The 21490-nt window shown below is 31.3% G+C and overlaps 2 protein-coding genes across 3 annotated transcripts; both read left to right on the forward strand.

Moving 5' to 3' along the window:
• Nucleotides 1-1969: 1969 nt before the first annotated feature.
• LOC108461174 (probable leucine-rich repeat receptor-like protein kinase IMK3) lies at nucleotides 1970-4828 on the forward strand. 2 transcript variants are annotated; one of them, XM_017760909.2, is made up of 3 exons: nucleotides 1970-3685; nucleotides 3749-4003; nucleotides 4084-4828. In XM_017760909.2, the coding sequence occupies exons 1-3, from the start codon at nucleotides 2236-2238 to the stop codon at nucleotides 4668-4670; spliced, it is 2292 nt and encodes a 763-aa protein (XP_017616398.1). In that variant the 5' UTR covers nucleotides 1970-2235; the 3' UTR covers nucleotides 4671-4828. The 2 variants fall into 2 exon arrangements, with proteins under 2 accessions (XP_017616398.1, XP_017616397.1); XM_017760908.2 differs by having other exon boundaries at nucleotides 1970-4003.
• A 7111-nt stretch (nucleotides 4829-11939) lies between these two features.
• On the forward strand, nucleotides 11940-14631 carry LOC108463214 (laccase-5). Its single transcript, XM_017763154.2, has 4 exons — nucleotides 11940-12111; nucleotides 12214-12365; nucleotides 12794-13167; nucleotides 13254-14631. Exons 1-4 carry the CDS (start codon nucleotides 12022-12024, stop codon nucleotides 14345-14347), a joined length of 1710 nt encoding a protein of 569 aa, XP_017618643.1. The 5' UTR covers nucleotides 11940-12021; the 3' UTR covers nucleotides 14348-14631.
• Nucleotides 14632-21490: the final 6859 nt, after the last annotated feature.

The raw sequence follows: 21490 nt of genomic DNA on the forward strand, positions 1-21490 counted from the left end.
TTATTTATTTTGCTTTGAAAATATTTTCAAATATATATGGTTTCAAATTTATGTGTTCTAAGATGAAATTAATTCTGTTGTAACAATATTTTAATTTAACATGTTTAATTTTTTAATTTAATTGAATAATTTTACTCAATCCGACTCTACTTGAATTTTATTTCACTCAACTCAATTCAAAAAAATTTCAAATCAAGTTAGGATGATAAAATAGGACTAGTCAACTCAATTAACCCTAAATTTTTTCACTCTATTCTATTCGATTCCATCAAATACTCATCTCTACCATTAATGAATGTCTTGAAAGTTAACAAACATTTAAATTAGAATAAGTAGAGATATTTGCATATTTAATCAATATTATTCAAATCAAATCATATCATTGGATTGAAAATATATTCATATATTCAAAATCGATAAAAAATGAAAATTTTTTAAAAAATTATTGATTCAATTGAAGCGATTTATAAATTTTTGTGGAACTAGTAAAAAGGAGTATGGACCACTTATCCAAAAAATGTGGCTGAAAGATTTTGCATGTGTTGCTTCCATAAGCAGAGATAATGAATCCCTTTGTCCGTTTATCATTAATAAAAGAAGGAACCCTTTTCTTCCTAATAAACCCCCCCATTTTGTCTAAATTTCCAGATTTCACAAAATCACATCTCCATCTTCACCTTTTAGCACCAAACCCCAAAATACCAGGTCCTCGGGGTACTATCGTCATTCTTTCATAAAAAGGCTGATCCATATTTTGTAACTTTCTGCATGTGATATAGTAATGGCTAAATAGCTTAATAAGTTTACGTTTTGGTCACTCAACTTCAAAAAGTTATAAAATTATTATTGAACTATTTTAAGGTTTTTATTGAAGTCATTAGGTTGTTAAAATCGTTTTTGTATGGTCTTCTTTATTTATATTGCTTGCACCAATTGAAAGCTCTTCTCCCCTTTTGTTCTACAGTTCAATTTTTTTTTATGGAATTGTTTTTGTTAATCACGAATCTATGAACCAAAACCCCTATAGCTTTCTTCTCTGATCTTGGATTTAATGATGCTCTTCTATTCGTCAATCAGTACTGATTATTGAATCATTGTTTGGAGTTAGATGGCCAGATATTTATTTTTAAAATAAAAACTTAACAACTCGGTGACTTAAATAAATTTTTTAAAAATAATTCAGTGACTTAAATAAAAACTTTCGAATAGTTCAATGGCCATTTTGTAACTTTTTAAAGTTGAAAGACCAAAACATAAATTTACTAATAGTTTGATGACTTTGAATGTAGTTTACCCAATCTTTAAACCCTTTTGGCACCAAACCCCAAAAAACCAGGTCTGGGTATTCTGGTCATTCATTTGTAAAAATGCTGACCAATATTTTGTAGCTTTGTGCATGTAAGATTGTAATGGGTAAATTTTAGTTAAATCACTCAATTATTCAAAAATTTTTATTTATATTTTTTGACTATTAAAATTGTTGTCTGCATCAATTAGAAGTTCTTCTTCCCCTTTTATTCTACAATTTATGAAACAATTACGAACATCAAGAATCTGTGAGCCAAAATCAAAACAGCTTCTTCTCTGATCTTCGACTTTAATCGTCAGATCGATTTGGATTTAAGGTATATACTTTTACTCATCGATGGGTACTGATCCATCATATCGTTCATTAAATCATCCATTGGAGCTCGCTAGCTGAATTTTAAAAAAAGCGCATAACAACCTAATAACTTAAATAAAAACTTTTGAATAGTTTAATAACTATTTTATAATTTTTTAAAGTTAAATGACCAAAAAGTAAATTTATTAATAGTTTAATAACCTTGGATGCAATTTACCCAATATAATATAAATTATAATAATCCACAGCACATGTGTACAGTAGGACCCATTTGAAAGAAAAGCTAGCCGTTGAAGAGGAGAGAAGGACCCATTTTGATAGAAAAGCTAGCCGTTAAAGGGGAGCGGCCACAACCAAAGAGCAATGACAGAGAACACCCCCCACCCCATCTTGGATCCATGAAGATAATCAATTTAGTCAAAGCTCAGCTAAAAAATCATTGAAAAATGGTGAAAAATTATACAAAACTAGCCGTTAATCCACCTGACTTAATTTGTCTCCTATTTATTTATTTTTTATATTATTTTCTTTTCCTTTATGTTCACTTTCATCCTACAAAAAACCCTCATTCCTTCCTCCATTGTTAACCATTTCCTTTCCTTCCTTCTTTAATGGCTATCCATCAACAAAATTTTGGGTTTTTCATTTCACATATTACCCATTTTTTCTTATTTCTTCACCTATTCATTTACTTCTTCATTTCACCAGTTTCAAGTCAAGCATGGGATGGTATCATTGTAACATCATCCAATTTCCAAGCACTTCAAGCAGTCAAACAAGAATTGATTGATCCAAAAGGGTTCTTAAGAAGCTGGAATGACACGGGTTACGGCGCTTGTTCCGGCAGGTGGCTCGGTATCAAATGTGCAAAAGGTCAAGTCATTGTAATCCAGCTTCCATGGAAAGGCTTAAGTGGTAGAATCAGTGATAAAATTGGTCAACTTCAAGCTCTTCGTAAGCTTAGTTTACATGATAATTTTATTACTGGCTCTATTCCTTCTACTTTAGGCATTTTACCTGATCTTAGAGGAGTTCAATTATTCAATAACAAGCTCACAGGTTCTGTCCCTGCTTCATTAGGTTCATGTCCTTCGCTTCAAACACTTGATTTAAGTAACAATTTACTCACAGGGACAATCCCGGAGAGTCTTGTGAACTCTAGCAAGCTTATTAGGCTTAATCTTAGCTTCAATTCGATTTCGGGTTTCATTCCTGTTAGTTTCACTCATTCTAATTCTCTTACTTTTCTTGCATTACAACATAATAACCTGTCTGGTTCCATACCAGATTCTTGGGGTTCAACTGGTGAGAATAAACTACAGTACTTCACACTTGACCATAATCACCTGTCTGGTACTATACCTGTTTCTTTAAGTAAGTTAAGTGAGCTTCAAGAGGTTTCTTTTAGCCATAATTTGATTACTGGGTCAATACCAAATGATATAGGTAAGGTTACCATGGTTAGGAAACTTGATTTTTCTTACAATGCCATTAATGGTAACTTGCCTGTTAGTCTGTTCTCCAATATGTCTTCTCTTGTAATGTTGAACCTGAAAAGAAACAAGTTAAGTGGTACAATTCCAGACAGTGTAGGCAACATTTCTAGTTTGGTTCAACTTGATTTGTCTGAGAATGAACTCAGTGGACAAATCCCATTTTCACTCACAAACCTGTCTGGTCTTAGTTCTTTAAATGTTTCATATAACAACTTGTCTGGTCTTGTTCCGGTTTTACTCTCCCAAAAGTTCAATTCAAGCTCATTTGTTGGTAACATTCAGTTATGTGGATATACTGGTTCAACACCATGTCTTTCTCCAAACCCACCTTCATCAGGACATAAACATACATCAGGACATAACCATAGGAAACTTAGTACCAAAGACATAATCCTAATAGCTGCTGGTGCTCTTCTTATAGTTCTGTTTATTCTTTGTTGCATTTTGATAACTTGTTTGGTCAGAAAAAAGACAACATCAAAACAAGGTCAAACAACAACAAGAAGTGGTCTTAAGGGAACTTCACCCCCTGTTGGTGTTGATGTTGAAAGTGGTGAAAATGGAGGTAAATTAGTCCATTTTGATGGTCCCATGGTGTTTGGTGCTGATGATTTACTATGTGCAACAGCTGAGATTATGGGGAAAAGTACTTATGGAACTGTTTATAAAGCTACATTAGAAGATGGGAGTCAAGTGGCAGTGAAAAGACTTCGAGAAAAGATCATGAAAACTCCGAGAGAATTCGAAAACGAGGTCACCGCACTTGGCAAAATCCGGCATCCGAATCTACTAGCTTTGAGAGCTTATTACTTAGGACCTAAAGGTGAAAAGCTTCTTGTTTTTGATTACATGCCTAAAGGGAGTCTTTCAACTTTCTTGCATGGTAAGTAAACTTCAAAGTTCAAACTAGAACTGTTTTGTTCGGATTTCGGTTTTCATCTGGCTAATACCGTGTTCTTGCAGCTCGAGGGCCTGAAATGCCTATTGCTTGGCCAACAAGGATGAGGATCGTGAAAGGGATTACTCGAGGTCTTCTACACCTTCATACACGAGAGAACATTATACACGGGAACCTTACATCGAGCAATGTGTTACTAGACCACGATACACAAGCTAAAATAACCGATTTTGGCCTCTCGCGTCTAATGACAGCGGCTGCGAATGCAAACATTGTTGCAACAGCTGGTGCATTAGGCTATAGAGCACCCGAGTTTTCGAAGCTCAAGAAAGCAAACACGAAAACTGATGTGTATAGCATTGGAGTTATCATATTGGAACTCTTAACAGGGAAATCTCCAGGAGAAGGTATGAACGGTATGGATTTGCCGCAATGGGTTGCTTCTATAGTGAAAGAAGAGTGGACTAATGAAGTATTCGATCTTGAGCTGATGAAGGATGCATCTTCCATTAGTGATGAGTTGTTAAACACTTTGAAGCTGGCTTTACATTGTGTCGATCCATCACCGTCGGCAAGGCCGGAAGTTCAACAGGTTCTTCAGCAACTAGAAGAGATTAGAGCAGATACACCACCTAGTTCTACACCGTCATGATATATGGTTTATATGCTATAGGCAATAGAGTATAAATTCTTTCATTCTTACAATATAATCTTAAAGTTCATAATAAATTTTGTGTAACACCAATTTGATTGATTCAGTATGTTTCAATTCTTTCATTCTTACAATATAATCTTAAAGTTCATAATAAATTTTGTGTAACACCAATTTGAATTTGTAATTATGACTATGTTTCAATTGATCCAAGATGTTGTCTTGAATTGTTGTGATATTGTTAATACCGAAAAGTTACAAAATATCATCTAACTATTTAATTTTGACTTTTCTGGCATAATAGCAATTTTAACCCTCAACATTATACATTATGTCAATTTAGTCCCTCAAAATTTATACATTGTGTAATTTGTTTTTATTTTTTGGGTTACAATTTTGCTTTTCTTTGTGATCCTTTCACTTAAAAAGCTTAAAAAACAAATGTATCAACTAAATTTCATATTTTGTTGCAAAGAAAAGCAAAAAGGGTAAAAGAAAGGGACCAAATTACACAATGTGTAAATGTTGAAGGTTAATTTTTTTAGAATCAAGACTTAATTGACATAAATTATAAATATTGAGAGTTAAAGTTGCTATTATGCCAATTTTAAAAGCTATCATTGTTAGCTAGCTGGTGACCAAAAAAGACAAAATTGAATAATTGAGTGACAATTTTGTAACTTTTCATTATTAAGTAACCAAAAAAGAAATTTATTAATAATTGGGTGACTACTATTGTAGTTTACCCTTTTGTTTAATAGTTTGTTTCATTACATCCACTGGCAAGAACTTAACTTATTCTAGCAATCATGGCTGTTTTTTGTTTCCGTTCAGACAAGTCCAAAAGAGTTGGCGTAAATACTTGAATGAAGTTGATGTTGAGCCTAAACACTAATGGTTTGGGCCGTAAATGATTCATCATTGCTCACTAATTTAGTCGAGTTTGATTAAAAAAATTCGAAATTAAATACGATAATTATAAATTTGAATTTGAGTTTTGTAATATTCAATTCGAATGGCTTGCAAGTTTAATCGTATTTCATATTTTAATATATTTTTATCTTTGTTATATAAAGAGTTTAAGTATGAACGAGTTTAATCGAGTATGAGTTCAAGCTTGAATATCAAAATTAATAAACAAGAATAATCATACTTGAGCTCAAACTTAAAAGTTAATATTTGATCGAACTCGAGTAAAATATCGAACCTTAAATTTTGAGTCGAATTCAAACTCGAGCTTCCCACTATTCATATTTGACTCAAATACACGCAGGATGCATATTGAAATTTCTGATTCTCTTTCTTTATTTACTATAAATGGAATTGTTGATTCAACAAGTCTCCCCTTTTGGTATCAATGTGAATTGCATATTAAGAGTCGGAGAGTTGAATTGTATTCGTTTTTACTGTTAAAAATTAGTCTTTTTATTAAAATTTTTATCTATTTTTACTGTTGAAAACTAGTCTTTGTATATCGGCATAAGATATATGTGGCAATCATGGTACAAATAAATGAAATTTTTAACATAAAAAGACCAATTTACTTTTTGATTTAATATATATGAACTAATTTACCCTAAGTTATAACCACAAGAAAAAGACCAAAAATATTCGCTGAAAATTTGAATGATTTAACTCCCAAATAGCAATTTTCCCTTTCACTATCCGTCGTCGTCTTTAGATTGATTTTTGTTAAAATCTACTATTAGTCCTTGTACTAAACAAAACTTGTGAATTTAATCCCTGTGCTTTTAAAATTTTAAAATTTCAGTCATCATCAAACAATAATTGTTAAATTCATTAAGTAAAATTATGTTATTTCCAAAATCTGATGTACTGAACAAATTTTCATACGTGTAGTCATGTCAGCTTATTATTTTCACATATTACTCATTAAAAATCTAGTTAATGGATTATCGATTATCATTTATGTTAAAACTAAAATTTTAAAATTCGTAAAACATAGGGACTTTGAATGATCCAATTAGAGAAAATAAACTAAATTTACAACAATACGCATAGTACAAAACTAGTAATTGAATTTAACAAAGTGAATTTGACTGCTGCTGTTTGGGACAATACTAAAATTCTAAAATTTGAAAAGTACATGGACTAAATCCACAACTTTTGCAACGAATAAGGACTAATAGCAGAATTTAACCATCTAACTTTTGGGACAATAAGAAATCTCTAAGTAACTTTTCTTATTACAGAATATGTCTGAAAATGATGGAATTAAACATTCTATAATTTACCTTCAAAACAACAACATTCTATAATTTTTTTGCCACAAGAAATTCAATAATTTCAAACCCACCTATAACTACCACTGAAAGTCAATTTGGGGGAAAAAAAACAATGGAAAATAAAGAAAGAAGTTCTTTCTTTTAGGGTAATAAACAAAGAAAAAGTTGATGAAAGGCAAAGCAAGAAGCTTTGACAAAGAAACTTCAGTTTCTGTTTTTCTATCAATTTTTTCCCCTTTTAAGACCCTTTATCATTACTGATCACAACCTTTTCTATTGGTCTAATTTCAATTTTGGTCCCTCTAATATGTTCAGCTACAACGAACCATTTGGACGAGTTAAGCTAAGTCTGAATAGAAAATTAAGCCTCAGCTCAATTCATGAACATCTCTAATGATGAGTTAATCATTTTAACTATTTTGATTGACAAATGACATTACGCCAAATCATAACATAAGGATTAAATCCCAAATTTGTGTATAGTAGAAGGATCAAAATAAAAAAAATTCCCTTTCATAATTACCCATTTTCTTATTTCTTTATCCTCAAAAGGATTATGAAAAGTCAGCAACAAACTTTTACCAACTTTGTTAATTGTTCCTTCAAAATATGTTGTTCACCTATCTAATCTTAATCCTAACCCTCTTTCCTTTATTGTCATGCTTCTATTAAAAGAGACTAACCGTTGTCACTCAAATATAATGACTTTTCCTTTTGGTCCTTGCCATTGAACAAAAATTTTATAACCAAGTCCTTAAGGCTAAATCATTTTTTCTTGTTTTCCAAGATTAATTTTTTTTCTCTCTTACTATTTATATAGCCAATAGCTTAGGGGGCCTTCATCTTTAACTAATTTATAGCATAGACCAATAGCTTGTTTCAAACAAACCCTAATCATTACATGAGCCAAGAAATTTGTAACTAATAATAATAAAACTTTGTTTTCTTTTATGTTGTCTATAGAACATATTAAGATAGTAGCTACTTTCATAAACAAACCCAAATCATTACATTTTAAATGGAGTTTTTTTAAAAAAAAATATGCGGTGCAAGACGAGATAGATTTGAACAATGGGTATAAAGCGATTATGATAATATGTATCTAGGGGGTGAAGCCAGACATTTCTTTTAGGAGGTTGAGATTAAATTTTATATTTTCATGAGAGCTAAAATGTAATTTCACCATTGTATTGACTTATATCTTTATAAGTTTTTAAAAGAATTAAATCAAAATTTTATTATTTCTGAGGGCAAACTATAATTTTACAGTTATAATTTAATAGATTTTTAGGGGTCTAACATAGAAATTTTTTATTTTAGCGGGGTTAGGGCTCTACCTTCTCCCACTGGATACATCCATAGTAAAACAAAGTGGATAATAGGGCAAAAAGTATCAATTGTGGAACGATGATGAATTTGACAACATATGTTCTTACCCTGCTCTATTTCAATCCTTGTTCTGAATAACTAACAAATAAGTACCATGGAAGCTCTCTATTCAAAAAATGGTCAAATTAATCTTTATACGTTAGATCAAAGATTAAATTTATCTTTTATTAAAAATTTCATTAATTTCTATTATTAAAAATTGATCTCTATATGTCAAACATGAGATACACTTACCTATCTCTCAAGTAATTTCAGACAAAACTTTGTTGTGTTGTGGAACATTACAACTCGGGAAAAAAAGGGATTTTTATTTCCTAAAGGTGAAACTTGATAAACGTGCTTAAGATGCACCCAATCTGGTCTTTTTCTTGCCATAGTATGCATATGGTCCTTATTTTGCAACGTTTCTATTCTTTTCTCCTAAAGATAATTGCACCATTTAAGGCTATTCTTTTCCTTTTAAATATATATAAAAAAAACAATTTGCTATTTATAAATATTTTTTTAATTAAATATGAACAATTTTTGCATTACAAGTTAAATGGTGTTTGGTATAATTAGTTTTCATCATTAAAATCTAATAATTCTGGTGCTGGGAATTAATTTTAGCTAATAGATCCATTCTTTTTTTCGTATTCAAAGACGTGTTTTTTCATTCAAACCTTTCTGACAAATTTAAACAATAAATAATAAACTATACTCATTCTGATCTTCGACATTGATTGTCAAATTTACTTAAATCTAAGGTAAGTTTTTCTACTCATCGATAGGTACTAATCCATTGTACTGATCGTCAAATGGCTGCTTGGAGCTTGCTGGTTGAATTTTTTTTTTTTTTAAGTTAACAACCCAATGGTTTAAATAAAAACTTTTGAGTGATCAAAACGTAAATTTACTAATAAATTAGTGACCTTAGGTGCAATTTACCCAAATCCCCAAAAGACTTTAATTTTCCTATATAATAAACAATATATCTATAAAGAAATTGAAAATTGGAACAGTCAAAAAGAAAGACAACTAGGACCTGTTTTAGGTCATCAAACATGGGAACATGCAAGAAGAAAATCTAGAATCAAACATTACATACATATATATATATATATATATATGTTATGAAATATAATGTAAACAATATTTTCTTACATAAGACCTTACATAAGATGTTGCTTCCCAAAATCTTTTTAACTGTCTTTTAGTGACAACTTACCTAATTCAGACATTTAATAAAACTCAAAATTGACCGCTTCAAGTATCCACATCCCCAACAAACAAGTTGTTAAGAAAACACAAGTTAGACTCAATCAAAATCACTACTTTAAAATAAATAAAACATTGGGTTAATTGCCAAAATGTTCTCAAAGTATTTATATTGTATTAACCAACTTCATTCGTTGGATTAATTATCGGTTTAATCATCAAATGATGTTAGGATCTGATGTGAAACATTTTTAAAATATGTGTATCAAATTGTAAACATATATTTACGTAACGGATAGTTTTGATTGAATGAGTTAAAAAAAAAAAAAAAACAAACAAACAACATCATCCAAATTTAAGAGGGTTATTTTAAAACGGGAAATTTTCCTTTTAATCCCTCTTAAAATATAAATTATTCAAATTAAGTCTTTTATCTCTTGAATAAATTTTTTTTTCATTTTGACCCTTCCAAAAAAATTAATAACGTAAAAATTTTTAACCTTGGCCCTTCAAAATTTTATAATTTTATCTCGAACCCCCTAAATAAAATTCATGGCTCCGCGCTTGACAACTCATAAGATAGGTACAAACGTATCATCTTTAAGGAGTTGATTAAAAATTTTTGAATTTGAGAAATGTATAGTGTAATTAACCCATTATTATTTGTATTTTTATTTGAAAGCATATTATTATTAGTAATAATATAATGAAATTGGTGGGTGTGTTTACAGTCGTCATTTCTTTGAAAGAAGACCAAATTACTATTAATTTCAATGTGGGTGGTTTTTCAGGGTCAACATATAAACTAAACTAATCGGTTCCTTGAAAAATGGTAAAATTTCTTCTAAGTCCCTTGAAAAGTTAAAAAAGAAATTATAAAATAGTATGATGATAAAATTATTTTTTTTATAATATCATAATGATGACACATCATTTGAAATGAAAGTAAATGAATCTATTTTTTTTCAAAATAGATTATATTTCATCACCTAATTCATTGATAATGTATAAAGTTTAGAAGTCGGATACGATTTTGTCCTCTTTACTAAAAAAATTAGTTCTTGTATGTTAGATTAAAGAGCGAACTGACCAGTTTGTTCAAAATTTCATCTATTTTTACAGTTAAAAATTGATCATTGCACATAACCATGAGGTACACGTGGCATGCCACGTGTCACTTTTTGATTATTCCGTTAACTATATTAGTTTTTAACAGTACAAACGGACTAAATTTTTAATAGAAAGAACCAATTTGCTCTGTGATTTAACATACATGGATTAATTTACCATTTTTGAGTGGCGGAGACAATATATAATCCGACTCCTAATATAAAGACTTCCATGATACTTTTACCTATATATATAACATTATACCACGGATCAAATATTAAAATACTAATAATCAACTTAAACTTTCACTTTTTGTAATGAATATATATATATAGACTCAGTCCCTTTCAAAGAAAATGATATATTTTATTAGGATGCTTTTCTAGAAATTTATATTTGGTCTCACACGTTAATTACTTCCTTTTGATTTCTAAATTAAAATACCAAATTAATTCCAAAATATAAAAAAATTGAAAAATTGGGGAAAGAAATGCAATAAATTCAAAAAAAAATTTTATATTGTGTATTAGAACAAGTCTAATTTATAAGAAAGTGCTTTTAAATCTCCAAAAAGAAATTCTATTTCTTAAAGCAATAAATTCATTTTGGTCCTTGAGTATTATGATGTGAAGGGAGGAGTGCTCACCCTTAAAATGGGAAGTTGCTGCTTTAGATCCCAAAATTCATAAAATCTTAAGTAAATGTATGGTAAAATTATAGTTTGCTCCCCCAAATATCGGAATTCGATTTAATCCTTTTGAAAACCATAAAGATATAAATTAATACAAAAGTGAAATTGTATTTTAACTCTTATAAAAATATATAACTTAATCTGGACTCAAAAGAAAATTTCGACTTCACCCCTGATTATCATGGTATCCCAATTTTATACAAAATCTAGACAACATTTCAATGGGGTTATCGAGTTAAAAGGACCAAAATTATATTAACAAAAATATATGTTGACTATGAGGGCTCACTTTCTTCATTTTGTCTTTGAATAGTATGCTTTTTTTTTTTTCTTAAATTTGATGCGTTTAGGGTTTGTTGCCCTACAAAATCTGATAATAATGATGAAATTTGCTGAAAAATCAACCCTCTCCCACATGAAAAATAATCCTTATAAAACAAGCAAAGCATTGAAAAACAGAAGAAAAATTTTAAAAAATTATTCACATTTAATAGACTAGTGGGTGCAACAACTCCTACTATACAAGGTTGAACTAAATTTTGCCTAGTAATTTTTTTTTTCACCCTTTTGTTGAATAAAAAACCTAACACCCTCCAACCTCAAACAACTATTGTCTTTTAATCTTCCTATAAAAACCCCATCTTATATCTCTCTCATCCACTCACAATTTTCTTTAATTTTCCATTAAAACAATAACCCCAAGCTTTTTTTAAAAGCTATGGAGTCTTTTAAGACCATTCTTTTCTTTCTTATTTGTTCTACAATGTTGTGTTGGGTTAATGGTGAAGTTCACAGGCATCAATTTGTTGTATGTTGTTTTTTTTGTGTGTTTTGTTTGTTTCATTGATTGTTGTTTTGCTTTTTGAGGAAAAATGTGACACTTTGGTTATATGTATATGAATTGAAACAGATTCAAGCAACACCAGTGAAGAGGCTGTGCAACACTCATATGGCTATCACTGTGAATGGTATGCTTCCTGGTCCTACTTTGGAGGTCAAAAATGGTGATACCCTTGAAATTGAAGTTGTCAACAAGGCCAGATATAATGCCACCATTCACTGGTAATTTAATTAACTTGTATATGTTGATACATGTGTCACGGGTCAAGATTTTAACTTTTTCATGAATTGTAAAATAGATATGATAAACAGAAAAATATTAATTTATGCATGCATGCATAATATAAAACCTACATGTACTAAAAATCTAGACAAATTGAGTCCCATATATTAGATTAAAGAGTAAATTAATTATTTTCATTAAAAATTTCATGCATTTTTATACAAGAATTAGTTTTTAACAATAGAAATGGATTAGATTTTTTTAACGGAATAAGCAATTTACTTTTTGATCTAACGTAGATGTACTAATTTGTCTATTTTTTTAAGAGAGAGGACAATAAACAATTTAACTCTTAGTACAAGAGTTTCTATGATACTTTTATTGATGTTTAACATATTGTTCCTCATGTTTATACATCATTAAACAGGCATGGTGTTCGGCAAATGAGGACCGGATGGGCGGATGGACCGGAATTCGTGACGCAGTGTCCGATTAGACCGGGAGGAAGTTACACTTATAGGTTTACAATTGAAGGACAAGAAGGAACATTATGGTGGCATGCTCATAGTTCATGGCTTAGAGCTACTGTTTATGGAGCTATCATTATTCGTCCGAGGGAAGGCGAATCGTACCCTTTCCCTAAGCCGAAGCGCGAAACGGAGATCATACTCGGTGAATGGTGGGATGCAAACCCCATGGATGTTGTGAGGCAAGCAACAATGACAGGGGCAGCTCCTAATAACTCTGATGCGTATACAATCAATGGTCAACCTGGTGATCTCTACCAATGCTCTTCCAAAGGTTAGCTATTAATTCGATTCAAATCTTCGGGTTTAATATTATATTGCACGACATTTACATCCTCAAACCATTTTTTTCTTTTTCAGATACTACGATAGTGCCCATCGACGTCGGTGAGACGAACCTCCTTAGAGTCATTAATGCTGCGCTCAACCAACCGCTTTTCTTCACCGTGGCCAACCATAAGTTCACGGTCGTTGGTGCGGATGCTTCCTACCTCAAGCCTTTCACCACATCGGTCATCATGTTAGGCCCTGGCCAAACGACTGATGTTCTAATCCAAGGCAACCAACTACCGGCTCGATACTACATGGCGGCTCGTGCCTATCAAAGCGCCCAAAATGCACCTTTCGACAATACTACCACCACTGCCATCCTCGAATACAAATCCGCACCCTGCCCTGCCAAGAAAGGCATCAATGGACCCAAACCAATCATGCCGTCCCTACCTGCCTACAATGATACTAACACTGTCACGTCTTTCAGCCAAAGCCTTAGAAGTCCCCGAAAAGTTGAAGTCCCAACCGAAATCGACGAAAGTCTCTTCTTCACAGTCGGTCTAGGACTCAACAACTGCCCACCGAATTTCCCTTCGAGTCGATGCCAAGGACCGAACGGTACACGTTTCACTGCTAGCATGAATAATGTATCCTTCGTATTCCCACAAAACTTCTCTTTATTACAAGCTCACCAACACGGGATTCCCGGAGTGTTCACCACCGATTTCCCCGCAACCCCACCATTGAAATTCGATTACACCGGCAACGTAAGCCAATCGCTTTACCAACCGGTACCCGGAACCAAACTTTACAAACTCAAGTACGGTTCAAAAGTACAAATCGTGTTACAAGATACAAGCATTGTCACACCCGAAAACCACCCAATCCACCTTCATGGATACGATTTCTACATCGTTGCCGAAGGTTTCGGAAACTTCGATCCTAAAACCGATACATCGAAATTCAACCTCGTTGATCCACCACAACGAAACACAGTTGGAGTACCTGTTAATGGATGGGCAGTGATTAGATTTGTTGCTGATAATCCAGGTGTATGGATAATGCATTGTCATTTGGATGTTCATATCACATGGGGTTTAGCCATGGCATTTGTTGTCGAAAACGGGCTCGGAGAATTACAGTCTTTGCAAGCACCACCACCGGATTTGCCTATATGTTAAAGATTCAATCACCACCAACACACAACAATAAACCAAAATTCAAGAAAGCAAAATAAGAAGGGTTGAATACACAATTAACCTTTTGTTAATCATCCTTATTATTTTTTTCCTTGTCATTTTCTTAGCATAAAAAATTCAGGGGAGGTTTAGTTCATTGCTCTTTTTCTGTATTTTCCTTTTGATAGATATAAAGTGGACCAGCCGCCATATTCGTTTGATTCTTAGTTGTATTCTTTTCTTTAAAGATAATATTAATGATAAATTTTAAGTGTTTTTTTTGTTAATGATATCTTGTTTGTTGCTTCAAGTTTTATGAATATAAAAACTATGCAAATGTGAATGAAGAGTGTTCATTAAGCAGATTTTAAGAGAAATGAATTTTGCATCTCATATTCTGGTGAGATTAAAAGAGTTTTCGATTGATCCCAAATTTTTCATGTTGCTCCTAAAGTTGTCACAGATTCGATAAAATAATCAATCATTACTGTTTAATTCTAATATTGTCTATATTAATTTGTAATTGACTTTCTCCAATTTCTTACTACAAAACAAAAATATGCTTCAAGTTCATATATTTTATTATATATATATATACATATATATTTACTTTTATTTAAAGCTGTACTTAGAGATGAAGAGATGAAGCCTTTGGCCGCCATTCGTCAAATCGAAAAATTTAATTAATAATCCCCCTTAAGTATTAAAATTTCATTTTAAGCCTTTTAGTCATTCAAATAAATGCAAAGAATTATAATCTTGGCCTTCTAAAAATAAATAATATAATTTATTTATTTTTAGAATAATTATTTTATCTTTGACCCTAAATATTTTAAAATTTTATCTCAACCCCTTGATAGAGTTTTGGTTTTATCCCCGATTATATTATCTTGAATTTAAAATAAGAATTTTAACGGTGTTAACTATTGTATTTGTATTTTCAAATCTAGAAAATAAAGGAACTAAATTCTTTAAAATAAAAGTAAAGAAACTAAATTACGAATGTACGAAAAGTTTAAGGACTTGAAGTGTATTTTAACTTGTTATGTTTTTCCATAGTTGTTAGAACTACAAGAACAAAGATAAAATGAAAGAAAATTGCAAGGATTAGTCAATTTGGGTATAACAACATTGACATAAATAAAGAAAATAAAGAAATCTGATTTTGGGTACTACTGGATTGAAGAAATTTAGGTAAGACAATAATCATTCTTTATCAAAGTAACTTTAATTATAAATATTTAAAGCGAATAAATTTAGGTATTATTCGATTTGGTACTTAAACTTATTTTTTTGTCAAATTAGGTACTAGAATTTGATTTTTTGGCTTAAATTGGTACTAATTCAGATAAAAAAAAGCCAAATTCAAGTGCCAATTTGAAATAAAAAGCCAAATTTAGGTACTTAATTGAAAAAAGAATACACTTAAGTGCCAGTCTAAACCTTGAAGTGAAGTACCCAAGTTTAAATTAAATGTCCTACTGCATCTACTATGTCAAATCACAAATTTTACTAAATAAATAAATAAATAATTTGAAGGATGGAAGCATAATTTTATAATTTGGGAAAAGGAGCAAAGCATAATTTTACCATTAATTTTTATAACAATACAATTAAAATAAATAAAATCCTATAAACATATCTACCATCAATGAATGCCTCTGTTTAAAAATAAGCTACTTAGTTCAAGTATTTTTACTATATATGGGTGAAGTGGATGAAAAATAAAATTATATGATAAATATATTTATAAAAATATATAAATAATAAATAATGATTTGCTTCAATTTATAATTATTGCATATATTAGATGGGTATAGGTTAAAATCTTATATATAATTTTTATTTTTCTATAGGAAAGATATAAAATGATAAAAATATTCTTAAAATAATACAATTTACTTTGTAAAGGAAAGATATTTTTATCTTTTTCAAATTTAGTTAGTACACAATTAACTTGACATAAGTACTTTTAAAGTCTAGAGGTGAATCTAGGAGGATTGGCATGAGTCACGACCTCTCCTAAAATAGAAAATTGCTATTCAAGCTTTTTAAAATTTTTTAAAATTTTAAATTAGTAAAGATAAATTTACACATTACACTCTTAAAATTATAAAAATTTAATTTAATCATTTACAAATTAAAAATTATAAAGATATAGATTATAAAAAATTAAAATTTTATTCAACCCCAAATTATTGTTCTTGCTTTGCGAAAACAGGGCAGCAGAGAAGGCTTTTCGATTTGTCTATTTCTAGTTGGGAGATTCAACAAGCAGTGTTCCAGATGAAGCCGCTATTGGTCCCGGGACCGGATGGCTTCCCAGCTCTTTTCTTTCAAGAATGTTGGGAGTTAATTGGACCTAATGTAGAAAATGTTGTGAGAGATTTCTTTGACAAAGGGAAAATGGTGAAGGATTTTAATAAAACATTTATTGTACTTATCCCGAAGAAAGATCTTTCAGAAACTGCTAATGGTTTCAGCTTGTATAAGATCTTGGCCAAAGTTCTGGTTGAGACAAATTCATGGTATCAAGATGAGTAGAAAAGTTATCTCTATCTCTCACCTATTCTCTGTTGATCATAGCTATATTTTGTTCCGGGTCAATCTGGAGGAATGCTGTACTATCAAAGGAATCCTTGAGCAATACTGCAGAGTCTCTGGTCAAGCCATTAACTTTGATAAATCTGATATGATGGTAAGCAGAAATTGTCATCCGGTATTTATGAAACTCTTCCGACAAAATCTTGGGGTAAAGGTTGGTCATCATCCTAGCAAATACTTGGAGTTCCCGCTAGATTAAATGAAATCAAGAGCTAGGTTTTTCCAACCGCTTATTGACAGATTACAAAGTAAGCTTCAAAGCTCTAGTCAAAGTATGTTATCAGATCGATAAAATTATTCGAAACTTTTACCGGAATGATGGAGTGGGAAAAAGGATTCACATGAGAAGTTGGGACTGGCTATGCAAGCCAAAAATGGAGGGGGTTTAGGCATTCGTAAAACTAGACTAATGAAACAAGCTCTTCTAGCCAAGCAGGCTTGGAGAATTTATAATGAAGACAACTGGCTTGTTTAAAACACTGTTGTTAAGAAGTATTGTGCTACAATAACTTTTGATAATGCCATAAGGAAAAGTTCAGACTCGTGGGTGTGGAAAAGCATTCTTCATGGTAGGGATCAAGGGATGGATTGGCAAATAAGGAGTGGAAATAACCTGACCATTTCCAATGGACGTATACAAGAAGGTGCTGGTAGTGTAGATAATGGTGGGGATCAGGGAATTATAAACACTCTTAAATCACGATCATTATCTTTTCTTTGGAGGGACAAATAGGAGGGTCTGGGCTCTTAATAATAATGGAGAATATTCGGAAAAATCAGGATATGAATGCTTAGCTTACAATGTTATTACAAGGGAGGGACATTATATTTACAGGAGTGGACAACTTCTGACTGGAAGACGCTGTGGAAGTTGAAAATTCCTTATAAGATCATCTTATTCTTATGGAAATCGGTGTGAAGGTGTTACCTTGCAAAGAGGAACTAGGAAACAGATTCGATGGGGTGGACATGACATGCTGCTTTTGCGGGCAGTATAATGAGTCTTATGAGCGGTTCTTTCTATTTTGTGACTTGGCCAGGGCAATTAAACCGATAGAACTGAATCATTCAAGTGCTAGAAGTTTCATTTTGCATATGATCATTAGAAGAGGAGGCATTAACACAAACTCTGTTCCTTTACTCAAGGAGGATGTTCAGTTTACTATGATATGTATTTTATGGAATATATGGATTCACAGAAATGAAGTTTGCTTTAAAGGACATAAGGTAAATCCTATCAGTGTCATTCGCAGGGCTGAATATTTGCAAGGACAATGGGTACAAGCCTTTCAAGATAAGCAAGGGGGAAATGACAAGGCAAAACATACTTGTGGTTCACAAAACAAAATTGTTAGAAATACTTTTTCGCATCATATGTTGTCCGGGGTTGCTATAGTAGCTTGGAAGAAAGGGAAAGCAGGATTCAGTGTGGCTTATGCTGTCTTTAACAGACAAGGTCTAAAGATCTTAAATTTCTGCTGCACGATGCAAGGAATTGTCTCTAAGTAGACTATACTATTCATAGTAAGAGAAGCAATGATCGAGGCAAAGAGGGTTTATCTAACAATTGATATCTACGCGACTAACACTAAAGCTATATGCAGGATTTTTGAAGATGATATATGAAGTGCTGATTGGCATTTTCAACCAGTGGCAGAGGACACTTATCTCACTAGTCTAAAATAAGACAAGCAAATGTCTAGGAACCACACCCCTAACAAAGGCGGCTTGCTTGACATCTATACACTGCATTCAGGGGCAAAAACAAGGGGCCAAGCAGTGGACTTCCCCCAGTGGTAAAATTATCATTTAGACCCTTAAAATATTGTAAAATTACATAATAATATAAGTATAAAATTATACTTTGACCCCTAAAATGCACTTACTTATTACCCTGATAGAGCAACCTAAACTTAAGAAAGACGAACATCAATATGACGATTAAACCCGGATAGTGTAGAACCAATAGCAAAAGGACACATGGAGCCTCAGAAAGGGATTGGCACACCCTTTATAAGGCCTCGAGGCCTTGAAGCTAACCAATACTCTCTCTCTCCTTACTACAAATCTCTTCCATAACCTCTCTGACAGCTCTCTACGTATCGGGTGAACCATTTCCTTCACCATGTATCAAGAGATATATATCTAACATAATAACAGGACAAAAACTAGACACTTACCAAGATATTAGAGATAAGTTTAGATTGTCTAAATGGTTTAAGAAAAGCATGGAGGATCCGAGAGATGAGGACAGACAAGATGACTTGAAGCATTAAGGTAAGGACGATGTTGTCCAAAGGGTTTTGTTTCCAAAACATGCTATTGTAATGCATGTTTTTATTCAGTTAGATGCATACTACAGGGGTACGGAACGTTGTGTTTGGATTCATTTCTTCTATGAATCGAAAAAACCTTTCAGGGTTTTTTCTTTCAATTTTTCAGACAAAATTATATGTATATTTCTTGACCAGGTTTTCCTATGAATTATGTTAGAAGAAGATGAGCAAACACAAAGACAGAAAATTATTATTAGGTAGTTTGTTGATTTACTTTAAGGATTTAGCAGTTTCAATCATGTTCCTGTTATGATTTGATTTTATTTAGGTTCATCCATGTAAAACAAAGAAACAAAAACATTAATTATTTGTGTTATAACATAATCCAACCCTTGTATTAACAAATATTCTGTTTTTTTTTTAACCTTTTTCATCGATGAAGTGGGGAGCACCGACTCAGGGGCCAAGCAACAACTTTGTATTGGAGGATCGAAATAAAATTAAAAATTTTTGGAGGGACTAAAGTTAAAATTATTTGTGTTAAAATTGTTGAAATTGAATTTTTAATGTTTAAAGTGACTCAAAATGCAATTTTTATACATATAATTAAAAAGCTAAAAAGGATTATATTGAATAATTAAATTTTAGAAGGACTAAAAAAGGTATTATACCCTTGATTAAAATTTTCCATTTTAAAATAGTCGAAGCACATATCAGCCCTCTAGCTCCCACATTGATTATCTACATAACTATCTATATATATATATACTACCTTAAGAGAAGCGGGCATGTTTGGCCTCCTCCATGTGTTACACATCCACCGGCTCTTTTTTTCTAATTTTCTTTGGAAAATGGTTAATTTTTAGTTTCGTACATTTTAATATACTTAAATTTGAGATTTAATTAATTTGACATTTAATTCTTATCCTTTATTTTTAATTTAAATCGGGCTCTATATTTTTATAATTTTACTAGTTAGTTCAAATAGTTAATTCATTAGTTTTTAATTAAAATATTATATGGTTATATATTATTCAAAGCGATTTTTAAATAGATTAAATTCTTTAAAATAAAAGTTAAGAGGACTAATTTTCAAATATACCAAGTGTAGAGGCTTAGAGTCATGATTGTTTGAACTGGTTGAACTAACCAAGGTACCAATTCAGAGAGAGGCATCAGACTAGTTAACCTACGAATCGATATAAGCTAGTAGAACTAGGAAAAAACCGACTGAACCTTTTTTTTTTAAATATTTTTATTTTTATGTTTTTAATGATTCATTTAATCGAATCATACAAACCAGTGATTTGACTAATTCAACATCTATTTTGGTTCTAAAAACTTTGCTTAGAAGATATTTATTCTTCAAATTTTTATTCTATAATTTGACACAAACAAATAGTCAATCCAAATAAAATTCGGATGTATCGTACTAAAGTATGTTATCAAATTCTAAAAAGCTTAAAATTGAAAAAAAAATCTAAAAATTGATAAAATATTAATATTTCCTTTTTTATACCCTCGACAATCACTACTTTTACTTAGAATCCTACTTCCAACTCTTAAATAGGAGAAAAATACACTTAAGCACACCCAAACGCGTATCTCCAAATTTTTGTCATAGTAATGATGCCAGCTAAACTGTGGTTCAATCGACAAAATATTAATATTTCTATTAAAAGGCTTTAGATTATTATACATATATTAATATTTAAAGTTTTGGTTGAGTTAGTGTCATCCTCAACTAGATTTTAGCTCAGTTTTTTTTTTTTGCTCAACAAGAAAATTTTATTATAATCTCGGTCGTTAATTTATTAAAAATCCGTTATATTTACGAAAGAGGAAAATATTATTTTGAGGGATATTTTTATGTTTTTATATAAATTCTAAAAAATACATACCCATGATGGAATTCAGAATAAAACCACGAACTCTACTCTCTCGTTTTTACCATTTCAATTGAATACGTATTTAATATTTATATCAATTTCTTATAATTCTAAATACATTATGGTTGTGCCATACTTAAACTAATTTAACTTATTTAGATAACCCTTTAAAAAAAGTAAATAAATATTAAAGTGTTGAGTGTAATAATAAGGCATATTGTACTCTCAAGAAAAGAATATTTATGAATTCCAGAATCCCGATTTGCTAGAAATTTACTTTTAAACGCTCCTACGTGGATGCGTTTTATCAAAATCGGCCCTTTCAGGTAAATAATGCAGAAATTGGCCCATTTTCGTAAATATACTTAGAAATGGAC

The sequence above is a fragment of the Gossypium arboreum genome, chromosome 10, assembly GCF_025698485.1.
Source record: "Gossypium arboreum isolate Shixiya-1 chromosome 10, ASM2569848v2, whole genome shotgun sequence".
NCBI classification, from domain to species: domain Eukaryota; kingdom Viridiplantae; phylum Streptophyta; class Magnoliopsida; order Malvales; family Malvaceae; genus Gossypium; species Gossypium arboreum.